The sequence below is a fragment of the Zingiber officinale genome, chromosome 5B, assembly GCF_018446385.1.
Source record: "Zingiber officinale cultivar Zhangliang chromosome 5B, Zo_v1.1, whole genome shotgun sequence".
In the NCBI taxonomy this organism is placed as follows: domain Eukaryota; kingdom Viridiplantae; phylum Streptophyta; class Magnoliopsida; order Zingiberales; family Zingiberaceae; genus Zingiber; species Zingiber officinale.
The window spans coordinates 27,728,774-27,741,364 of NC_055995.1; the positions used below are offsets into that span (position 1 = coordinate 27,728,774).

Genomic DNA, 12,591 nt, shown 5'->3' on the forward strand with positions numbered 1-12,591 from the left:
AGACAAACCCTCGATGATCCCTCTTTTTATAGCTAACTAACTATGCAGGAACATCCCCACTCGGGAATGTTCCTAACACATCATCCAGGCTGTAAGAACACCACTATTCAGGAATATCTCCCCTAGACTTTGACCCCTCCTTTTACTTTACTTAATCATTACCTCTAATGATCATATGCAAGAGCATCCCCACTCAGAAACACCCTAGCACACCGTCCAAGCTACAAGAATACTATTTGGGGATATCTCCCTTGAACTCTGATTCCTTTACTATTTTACTTAATCTTTTCTACTAATCATTTTTGGATCAGGAGTTGAATAACATGCATCGTCCTTAGCATGGGTGTAGAGAGGTTGACCAAGGAAAAAGTCATCAGCAATGTTAGTGAACTGGGCATAGAGGAAATCTTGTACGATGAGGAGAGATTAGCCATAGACCCTCATCTGTGAATGTCAAGGGTATTAGATGTGGTCTTAGATAGAAGGTGACAAAGTCTTATCACTTCCCATACATGAGGTTGATTTCTACCCACACAAAAGACTAACAGCGAGAGCATTGGCTAGCCCCCACATGGAAAGATGCTTCATCCTTATATAAGGAGTCGGAGGTTTATTGAGAGAAGGTAATTAGAAGTCAAGGCAACAATTAACTGTTGGATATATGAATGGAGAAGAGGTGGAAGAGAAAAGAAGTTCCATTGTGAATGAGATTTTAATTCCATATCGAGAGTTTTAAGGTATTTTGGTTAGTTTATATTGATTCACATGCTTTGATGATGTGAACAAATACATGGGGAGAGACTCTCTCTCATGCATGGGTGTGCAGGGTAGGGGTGCAAATCCAGGGCCCGGATTGTACTGAACCAAGTTGGCTCGTGTGCCAGCACGATCTACGCACGCCGAATGTCGGACCGGTCCAGGCAAAATTTACCCAAGTGGAACAACCAACATTTTATCACGTAAACCTTTTTGATGCTTATGTAATGAATGCATTAAAGAAAGATTAATGCAGTCGAGTGAAACGTTGGCATTTCACAGCTAGTGAAAAATGATCATTAACGCTGCCCATTGGTCTGAGCTCTTATATAAGAAGGCTGCGACCATAAGCAAAAGGTTATACGCTCAAAAAGTTGAAGCTCTCCACCTACGTTCCCCTTCTTCTCTGTCTTGCATCTCTTGCTCGACGGAATGTCCGTGATAGCAGTCGAGTACCTCTCAGTTCGTCGTGACCATAAGTGCTTGGTAGGAATAACAGTTCACCGTTGTATCCTGGGAAACAGACGACCCAAGAAAGCCTCAAAGCATAGCCAGAGGTGGGACGAATCTGTTTCAAGGAAACTACGTATCACAGGCCTCGATTCACATATTCGGCCGCTCGCATCGCTCGCCTGGTTGCAGCGTCTGCCCAGCCTCATAGCCCGTTCGGTCACTCGCATCGCTCGCCCGGTTGCAGCGCCCGCCCGACCTCATAGCCCGTTCGGTCGCTCACATCTCTCACCCAGTTGTAGCGCCCGCTCGGCCTCAGTGCCCGATTGGCCTCTCACTTGATTTGTCTGCTCACCCGACCGACCTTTTGCTTGGGCTATTTGCTCGCCCAACCGACCACTCACTCTATCGATCGACCTTGCTGCTCACCCGATCGACCACTCACTTGGTTGCTCGGCCTTTCTGCTCGCCTAACCTGCCACTCACTCGATCGCTTGGCCTTTTTGCTCACCCAACCGGCCACTTGCTCGGCACGCTCGCTCGACTGATCGTCCTCACTATCTAGTCGATTACTTTGTCCGGTCAAACTTGCTCAGCCTTACTATCCGGTCGGCCTCTCTGCTGTGCGACTCAGACGCGAGGTTAATCGCTCACCCGCTCGATCTAACTGCCAACTCGACCTGTCTGCCCAATCGACCAATCTACTGCTTGTCTGCCTGGTCTTTCAGTCCATTCGGACTTTGGTGTTGGAGCTCGGTCTGCACTCAATAATTAGCAGAAATCAACCTCTGCTGACAGCCTGAGAATATCTGCTCAGATCATCTCTACAGATAAATTGAATTTAATTTCATATAATTTAAATTCGACAAAGTCCCAAATATCTTTAACAGATTGTTATTTTTTATCCAATATTAACTAACTCAATACTATACTTCTTCTCCCCCTTAATCTAGCAAAAGCTCTTTTCTGGTGGAAGACATTCTTTCTTTGAACTCAAGCTCTACAACCAAAGAAATCAATTTTTCTCTTCATCTCTGTGTTGACATAACAATAAGAGGATCCGGCCGACAATGGCCCCCTGCCGACTGGTGTTGACTAGAAGATCAGAGGCTTTCCATCGAACGTAGGAGGTCGTGGGCTTGTGCGTGAGGTCATTTGCGGGAAGTCAGGAGTTTTGTCAAGTCCAGGACGACGAGAACTGTACTGGAAATGAATCTGTAGCAGCAGGATATTGATGAAGGTGGAGGTGGCAAACGATCAAATATTTCACCGGAAATGGATGCCATCACTTTTGGCGCCGACCCTTCGGGGGAAGACCATCTCGAGTCTAGCAGCACGGGTTGACCAGCTCGAGTGAAGACCAGCTTGGTTAAAGAAGAACGAGAGTTATCAGCCAGCATCCTTCAGTGGAGATCATCAGAGTGACTTAGGGTCTGTTTGGGAGGAGATGAGGGAAGGGGAAGGAAGGGGAAATAAGGGGAAGGGAAACTTTAAACCTTGTTTGGGAAAGAGTGAGGAAAGGGAAGGAAAGGTAAGGAAGGGTAAGCTTTAACCTTCGTTACCCATGGAAAGAGAGATTTTCTTACACCCCGAATTGGGGTGTAAGGAAGGGGAAGAGAAAATAAAAGATTTTTTATTCCAATTTTATCCATGTTCTTAATAGTTTAAGAAATGTTCCAATTTCTAATTTTTCTATGTCGCCGACATCAAATTTCCTTGCCTTCTTCACAGCTCACTTGCTGCATGATTATTAAAGGATATGACACGTCTGCTAACTGAATTGAAGGAAGAAATTATTTTTGTACTCAAAATTTAAGAGGATATCTACTATTTTTTAATTTTCCATCAAAATTTAATAAATTTTTAAAGAATAGGAATTCTCGTTATCAGCGTTATCTTTCAAATTTTTTTATTTAAGATTTCTAAAATCATTATTTTCATTATTTCTCATTTAATTACTTGATTATTGATAATTCATTATTTTGTTATAAATAGTATAAAAAGATTAATTTTTTTATTAAAAAATAACTAATTTAAATGATAATATAAAAAATTAAAAATTAATTTTATTATTAAAAATATCTAATTTATATTTATAAAATAAATATTAATATTATAAAAAATGTCTAATTTAAAAAGTAAGGATATTTTTGTAACTTTATTTATTTAACCTTCATTTTCTTTTTTTCCTCCCAGACAAAGTAACACAAGAAGAAGTTAAATACTTTATTTCACCTCACTTCCCCTTCTTTTCCCTCTCTTCCTCTTCCGTTAATGAACATTCCCTCATTCTATCCAAATAGAGGGTTAGAAACACTACCAGATTTGGACACGAGCAAAGTGGTGAGGCGGAGTTCGGAGCCGAGAGTGCGGATTCGGTCCGTATCACAAGGCTTCTATTTGATTTTTTTTTTCCATGATTAAACAACACATTCCTTTTATCTCTTTTCTTAAGATAGGAAAAAAAAGAGATAATAATATTTCTAATTGGAACATTGAGATTTAAATGTAAATCATAATTTTATTTGACAATTTTATTAAAATGATATCACCAACGTGATTTATTTTTGCTGGTGCGTCCATGCATTTAGAATACGTTGCACATTGGACAGTTTTTAATTCTGTGTCCCAACAGCAGTTGGTCGGTACTGAGAAATTGCAGCAGAAGGAAGCAAAACCATTGGCGCATGTCGAGTTGACACAAGAAACTTGTCCATCATTCATTTGCTTATGTCTCATAGTTGTGAATTGTGATATCACGGGCTATATATATATATGCAAATGAGCAATAAATTATCAGGTCAATGCCACTAAAAGTATTTACTTTTATCGAACATCAAATAGATACTTACATTGGTTTAAAGCGAATAGACTAGTAAGAACCAATAACATCAACATCAAGTATTTAGTAGCCATCTCTTTCTTATTTATGAGTTGTTTTAAGAAACTAGTGGAATTACAAGGCTATTTATAGCAAAAAAAAAAAAAAAAAAAAATCTAAATAAGGAAATACAAATATTAAAGAAATTATTAAAATTTATTCTCATAAAAATTATGGTTTAATGCTATCTTCACCAAATCTACATTTATTTAATTTTAAAAATATTTTTATAGTGAAATTTTCTTCAATTTATTTTTTAATGGATTGCTAAAGCCCAAAATGAAATTATGTTAATATTTTTTTTACATAAAAAATATATTTTTCCTTTTTACACTAAAAATAATTATTTTTAACATTTATTAGTAATTTTTTCTAATTATTTTTTATATAAAAAAAATATGCATTATTATAATTCTCTTTAGTCTCACATTTTAGAGTTGACAATATCACGGAGAAACTTCTATAAATACTTTGGGTCGATAACATTAGAAAACATATTTTTCTTGACCTTTTGATTAATATCAAATGTAATATTTGTTCTTATCAATTTAATATCTGATATAAAAAATTAAATTAATTTTTTATGAGAAAGAGTATGTTATAATAATTTACTCATGGAATTCTTGAGTGTCACTCTTGTATTATACTACTATATGAATTTGACACACTCTTATCAAATCTAATTTATGAATCAGATACTAATTTACTTTAAAATTGAAGTATCAGTTATTTCTAGGATTAATCAATTTAAGTTAAATATTCTGCGTCAACTAAAAACAATAGAGTATCAAATTTGGATGATGGCTTCATTGATGAAGGACGGAGCACCGTCCTGAAGAAATTTCCATTTCGCCTGTACATATAACTGAAAACTAGCAAGTAGTAGACACTCCATTTTTAATTAGGAAAGAATATATGATTCAGTCGTAGTGTAAATCAACACTACTGAGAAATTAAAATGCCAGGGACGATTCATTACATATGGGGCTACAAAATAATCTGTTCCAATAAATGGGAGCTTTTAAAAGCTCAATCTTTCTAGGAAGTGACGTGAAAAATTTGGCAACTCGGTTTGTAAGAATTTTTGGTTGAAGCTTCCTCGAACTTCTTTATAGCCATTTCATTCTCTTGTAAACCAGTCTGGACGAAATATCGAATCCACCAAGATGAACTCCTAAGTTTGGCCTACAATGAAGTGTGATGTCAGAAAGAGTTATAATCTTGAGGTCCAGTGAAACCAATTTTTTACTCGAACAGAAAAAGCAATACAGACAAGTCTAGATAGAGAATATAAACGTTAAAAATAATACAGCTGCAAACAAACAAAACCAGAATCAATGTTCAATCCTTATACTTCTACTATGCCATCAATTTCAAATAGATATATGAGTTGATCAGTAAACGAAATTGCTGAGTTCTTTTACTCATTAAGCTAAAATGAAGTACCTGAAAAAATTTAAGATTATGATTGGTAGGTATGCAAATTACTACTACTACTACTACTACTACTACAATCAAGCTTTATCTCACTAGGTGGAGTCGGCTATATGGATCCTTTTATATCATTGGCTCCACCCCTACTATATCATCATCTATACTTAAATAAATTTTATTTTATTTTATTATTGTTAACCAAATTTTTTTTTGAACTTCCTCTTTCTCGTTTGATGTGCATGTTTGTTAAAGTATTACATCGCCTAACTATAGCATTTATTGGTCGTCTAAATACATACTCGTACCATCTTAAACGTGTCTCTCGAAGTTTTCCCTCATTAGATGCAACTTCGACTTTCTCTTTAATTTTTTTATTCTGTCCATTCTCGTATGTCCAGACATCCACCTTAACATCCTCATCTTTACAAGTTTCATTTTCTGCTCATGTGCTTGAATCATAGCCAACATTCGTTTCATATAACATAGCAGGTCTAAGCAGTTTTATAGAACTTTTCTTTAAATTATAGAAGTATTTTACGATCACATAAAACATACGACACTCACCTCCATTTCAATCATCCTGCTTGTATTCTATATAAGACATTTCTCTCAATGCCTCCATTGTTTTGCAAAAATGATCCTAAATATTTAAATCTCTTAATTCCAAGTAACTCATCATCTCCTATGTTAACAATTGTTTTATTACGTCTAACATTGCTAAACTTAAATTTCATATATTATATCTTTATTCTACTAAGCCTAAAACTTTTCCCTTTTAGTTTTTCCCGTTGAAATTCTAGTTTAACATTTACTCCTTCATGTGTTTCATCTACCAAAACAATATCATCGATAAACAATATGTACTACGGTACTGTATCTTGAATGTATGCAGTGAGTTCGTCTATAATTAGTATATAAAGATAGAGACTTAGAGTTAATTCTTAATATAACTCTATCTTTATTAGAAATGCTTTAGTTATTCCACCTGAAGTTTTTACCCTGGTCGTTACATCTTTATACATATCTTTAATTAGTTCAATATATGTTACGTTAATACTTCTCTTTTCTATAATTCTCTTGGGACTCTATTATAAGTCTTTTCTAAAATACCATGTGCAGATCTTATTTTTGCTCTTGATATTTTTCAATTAGTTGTCTAAGAAGATGTATAGCTTTTATTGTCGGCCTTCCAAGCATGAACTCAAATTGATTTTCGGTGTGTCTCCTTCTTTAATCTCTTTTCTATTACTCTTTCCTAAAGTTTCATGGTATGAAACATTAGTTTAATACCCCTATTGTTTACATAATTTAGTATATCTTCCTTGTTCTTATATAAAGGAACTAGAGTACTTACCCTCCATTAATCGAGCATTTATCATGTTAAATAATTTTGTAAATTATTCAATACCTTGTTTCCCTAGACACTTCCATACCTCTATCGGAATTTGATTTGGTCTAACGGCTTTTCCATTGTGCATCCCATTTAAAACTTGTTCTACTTCTGAAATTTGAATTCTATGATAAAAATTTAAATTTCTATACTCATTTGGCCTACTTAAATTACCTAAGTTAAGTTGGTCACCTAAACCTTTATTAAAAAGTTGATAAAAATACTTCTTTCACCGCTCTTTTATTTCTCAATCGTTTACTAGTACTCTATTGTATTCATCTTTAATATATTTTATTCGGATAAGATCTCTTGTCTTCCTTTCTCTCACTTTAGCTATTAGATAAATGTCTCTTTCATCTTCTTTTGTATCTAATTTTTGATATAATCATTCAAAAGTTTCATTTTTTTACTTAATTCACTACTTTCTTAATCTCTTTCTTGGCTATTGTATATTTTTTAAAATTTTTCTCGTTGTTACAAATATGTAATTCCTTATAAGTTTATTTTTCCTTCACTTTCTCTTGTACTTTTTCATTCCACCACCAAAATTCTTTATTTAGTGGTGCATGTCCCTTTGACTAACCAAGTACACTCTTAGCTACTATTTTCAATTTTGATATCATTTTATCCCATGTCATATTAGAGTCACTGTATATTCACCTAATGTTTGTACTCCTCCCTTCTCCTTAAATATATTTTGCTTTACATCCTTTAACTTCCACCACTTAATTTAAAGAGTCATATATATTTATGCGATCATTTGAGGTGTATATTCAACACTACTAACTTATGTTGGGTAATTAAGTTTTCTCCTAAGATAACCTTGCAATATTTACAAATCTTTCTATCCCTCTTCCTAACTATAAGAAAGTCAATTTGCTATTTATTATTTCCACTTTTGAATGTGACCAAGTGTTATTCTCTTTTCTTAAAAAACGTATTAGCTAATATAAGGTCATATGCTATTGCAAAATCAAATATAGTTTTCTCTTCTTCATTTTTCGTTTCAAACTCATAACCTCCATGTACCCTCTCATATTCCTTATTTTTTATTCCGACATGCTCATTTAGATCACCTCCTATTAAAATCATTTTATTTGACGGAATATTTTGTAATACTTCATTTAGGTCGTCTTAAAACCTTAATTTGGTAGCTTTATCTAATCCTACTTGCAGTGCATATATGCTAATTATGTTCATAATTTCTTTCGACGCTATTATTTTAAGGGCTATAATTCTATTATATTTTCTAACCACTCCTACAACTTCATCCTTTAACGAACTATCTACAATAATACTCATTTCATTTCTTATTTTATTCTAGTGTATAATTTAAAATTCGAGTTCTCTATCATCTATGCAAATTACTATAGACCAAAAAATGAAGCGAGATTGTAGCTTGTTTCCATAACACTTTTCCTATGACATGCATTGACTTTCTTGAAGTTTTAATGCAATAAACCATGGTTCATTTGATGCAATAATAATAATAATAATATAAAGAGAGAAAAAAATTGCAAAATAATAAAGGCACTGATATATGGGAGATAGGTTCCAACGAGACAATGATAACGGAAATGCATATTTAATTGGAAAACATACAGGTTTTCCAAATTTTGCCAGCTCGGAGACCTTGGCTCTCTGTTTGCCTGGATAACCTACAGAAATTATGGGCTGAAATGAGAAAGAGAAGATTCTTTTGATGTGTATCTTATAGAAGAATGAGAATTGTATAAACTTGTGATATAACACATGCATATTAAAGAAAACTAACAAGCGTTTGCTGTAATAAGCAAGATCTTTATGGAAAACTGAAAAAATCTGGACCATCCCTGTTACTACAATCTACTCCATTTCAGCAGCACGGGCATTCTCTTTTGATCATACAAAACTAAGAAAGTAATGTACAAAACTAGCGTGGTGTATGAACAAGGCCAATCAGCTTTCAATGCTATTTAAGATACTAACCAACAATTGAGAAACGCTCAAATTGTTTCATAGTGCTTTAAATCGCAATTAACCAATAGACATAATATTCTTAAAAGTCTTCCTAGATTTTTTTTTTCTTTTTCAGAAAAAAAAAGCTCAAAAAGGAGTAAGATAACGTCCACTTGAAGATATATCATATACTCAAAAAAATAATATATCAAATATAGAAAGCTACTAATCTGAAAAGCATTACATATTTACATGATCATATGGACTAATGGACATGCACGACCTACTTCCACTATACTAAGTTCATGCCAAAGGCGAACTAGTCAAGGAAATATAATCCAAGTAAGCCATTTAGCTATTCAATGTGATTCTTCCATTTATGATTAATAGTTACTTCAGTGCCTACAAGAAGATAGTAAGGTCACTTGCAGGTGGTTTCTCATAAAATAAAAATAAATAAATAGATAAATAAAAAGCATCACATAAAACCACAAGTTGGTGAGGACAGGTAGTAAAGAAGCAAGAAGTATCACCAGCAAATATAACAAGACCATCTGCTGATAACCTGGCAAGATCTGGAAGGGTCTTGTTCAGGTACTTGGGAGACAGATAATCCAATGAATCAGAAACAATAGCAAGGGAAAATGATTTTGGTCTGTATGGTAGAGGAAACTTGAGGTCAGATACACGTACGAAGCCTTTGCGCATAAGGCTCTTGCAACTACTATCTGTATCTTCCAAATCATATGGTTCCACACCCCAAGCTTCAGAATCTTCTTCTTTTAACAATTTTGAAATGACTGCACAAGAGTCAGGACCTACATGCAAAACCTTCCTCATGCTATCTCCATAAGCTTTCTTTAGAATAGGCAAAGCTTGTATAACATCTGATGAGCAGGAAGCACCTGGGGACAGAGACTTTTGCAAACTATTAAACAAAGAAGAGAGAAATCAACTGAATCTCTGTATATTTAGTTAATTAATGGATGTAGTATAAAACTCCCAGATACAATTAGAACATCATCATCAAGCCATCTCAGTCCCATTATATGATTTTTAGGTACAAACATCTTATCCCTCCATTGAACATTATACAAGAATAAGTCAGTAGGAAAATTTAAATCTTTTAAATCACTTTTAATTATGTTAGCTAGAGATTCCTCTCACATCCTTCAATTTCTTGCAACCTCAAATATAATTGATTCAACAAATCTAGATATAGAATCTATTGACCATCTTTAAATATACACGTGGCACTGTAACTCTTTTTTAACATCTATTTGAGCTACACCTTACCACTCATGGGTTATTTTTTATTTTGTATTTTTTAATAATCTCATACATTCATCTTAGTAATCTCTTCTATGTTGCATTTTTTTATTATTTCCCAATGATCAAACACTCAAATTTATTTTAATCACTTTTATCCTGCTAATGACATTGTTATCAATATTGCTATCATATTGTCATTCAATGGTTGATCCAAGATAAATAAAAACCCAAGGTGAATTTTTAACTGAAGAATGAATACCATTTTCCAAGGTCTTTACTGACTTGTAGCAAACACCTTCTGGCGTTTCATTTTATTTAATTGAAACCATATTTCATATGTTCAATTCAATTCCCTAAAAAAAGTTCAAAGTTTATCTGTATAATTGAAGAATTGAACTTAATTTACTTACAACCCATCAATCAAAATAACATCATCTACAAAAAAAAAACAAAATAGATACATAGCAACCAAAATGTGGACTAACAAATTTCCAGAACTGCTAATTGATATAGAGGAACATAGTATTTAGAAAAGGATGATTCACAAAATATTGCAGGACCATGAAGATAATGAAACGCAGCTATCTTAACACAAAAAAATATTCCACCAATGTTTTCAAGAATGAAAGAATTTGTGGTTTTCCATGTGCTTACTTGTTCCATTTCCTAACAGAACATGTCATCTCCCCATCTCTTTCCCGATCTTCACAAGGTTCTTAGGAAACTAGAAAGTTTCCCGTGATTGCATGAACTAGTTTTTAAAGTTTCCCTGTCAAGTTCTCTCTCTTTTTTATAGTTTCTCTATTGAAATCTAAATTCAACTTTAGTGGCTTATTCACATCCATATATCTTTAGTTACGCTTAGATATTTTTCAAAATACCCACAATCTTTTATGGTTTAATCCCACTGTCAAATATGCACTCAGCAAGGATTTGTTGCAAACAATGTCACATATAATAACTTGTGCTACAAATCTTATTATTTAACAAATTGTTTCTTAGACAACTAAGCACCTTAGTGATGGCAAACATCATCATGTTGCTGAAAGTGGGAAACAGTAGACAGTACTTTGAAAATCTTGGCTCAAAGAAGAAATGAGGGGGGAACTAATAATGTACCATAATAAAATGATGAAAGTTTCAGAACAATCAACAAATTGTAAGTAGCAGTAGGACAAGAATAAGATAAAGCAACTCCAAAGAAGATTCATTGATAATCATGAGTTCAAAAAATAAATTTATCTTTGTTAACAATATGTATAAAATATGATATGTACCTTGCCCAATACTTATGGCTTCCTTCTCACTGGCAAATCCACCTTAAACCACCATAGGTTAGTTGAATTTAGTTGAAAAAATAACAAAAATGGAATATTTCAATTATAGAAATACAAAAAAAAAACTTTTCACCAAATCAAATAGCTGGTTCAATTCATATTTAAATAGGAGATTCTTCGTACCTGAACCTCTCAACGCGTAACCAATGAGAAAAAAGGCAGCCTAAAATTTCAAAAGACGGAAAATGACAATGAATCAAAAGGCACGTAGAATCACACAGTGCATTTGCATCGAATGATGAAGCAACTGAGACCGGAAATCTAAAAGACGCACCACCACAACCAATCCGATGGATAAAAGGGGCGAACTCCGTGACTTCTGTTGCAGTGAGCCGACGAGTGGAATGCTTCCACTATCAGAAGCGCGTCGAGACGGATTAATTGCTCGTCTTGACGCCATAACCTCACTTCCTTAAATCCACAACCGCCGCGAACCCTAATGCCGATCGTAATAACAAAACAAGAGAAAAAAAAAATCGTCAGATCAACTGCACAGAATTCATCACAGCAGAAACACTAGCGATCCCGGCATCTACTCGGAGACGGACAGAGTTTCGAATCCAAGAAGCAAAAAACCAAAAAACAAAAAAAGCAAACAGGGATCCGAAACTTGGCGCATTATAAGTAGGGTCCAGGCGGTGAAAAATGCGCGAATTGGATCTTTACTTGGTAGAATGAGATCGAAGAAGCGAGATCTAGGAGGAGGAGGAGGAGGAAGAGGAAGAGGAGAGGGAGCTACCTGTAGACGGCGAAACCCGGATCTGAAACCTCTACCGCTATTCTTGCAGTGGAGGAGAAAAGTGAGGAAGAGCATTTAAATGTTAGAGCTTCTAGCGTCGCCTCGAACACGGATGAGATCTAACAATCATCTCATCATTAATTTATGTAAAATAAATGAGCTATAGCTACCACATTAAGAAAAATTTGCAAATTTTCTTAATCATACACTTACTTCTCGTTATTTACTACACGACGCCCATGCCCAGTCAGGTAGGTTTTCTCATAATGTTCTCCCCGTATTTAAATACTTTTGATTCGGGATCATTTTAAGAAATTGTTTTTTTTTTAAAATAGCCTTTCTTTACTTTTAACCCTTAGTTTTTACCAAAACTTCAGACAAGTTAAATTCAGTT

General features: G+C 34.4%; 1 protein-coding gene and 1 pseudogene across 2 annotated transcripts; one reads left to right on the forward strand and one right to left on the reverse strand.

Moving 5' to 3' along the window:
* The first annotated feature begins 4,581 nt into the window (after positions 1–4,581).
* Positions 4,582–4,760, forward strand: LOC121988009 (annotated as a pseudogene).
* A 189-nt stretch (positions 4,761–4,949) lies between these two features.
* On the reverse strand, positions 4,950–12,339 carry LOC121984278 (probable pectin methylesterase CGR2). Of its 2 annotated transcripts, none has more exons than XM_042537139.1 (7): positions 12,198–12,339; positions 11,733–11,894; positions 11,582–11,621; positions 11,399–11,440; positions 9,383–9,754; positions 8,514–8,569; positions 4,950–5,272 (listed from the first exon to the last, which is right to left on the reverse strand). In XM_042537139.1, the coding sequence occupies exons 2-7, from the start codon at positions 11,856–11,858 to the stop codon at positions 5,126–5,128; spliced, it is 783 nt and encodes a 260-aa protein (XP_042393073.1). In that variant the 5' UTR covers positions 11,859–11,894; positions 12,198–12,339; the 3' UTR covers positions 4,950–5,125. The 2 variants fall into 2 exon arrangements, with proteins under 2 accessions (XP_042393073.1, XP_042393074.1); XM_042537140.1 differs by lacking the exon at positions 12,198–12,339 and adding an exon at positions 12,125–12,174.
* Between the last annotated feature and the right edge of the window lie 252 nt (positions 12,340–12,591).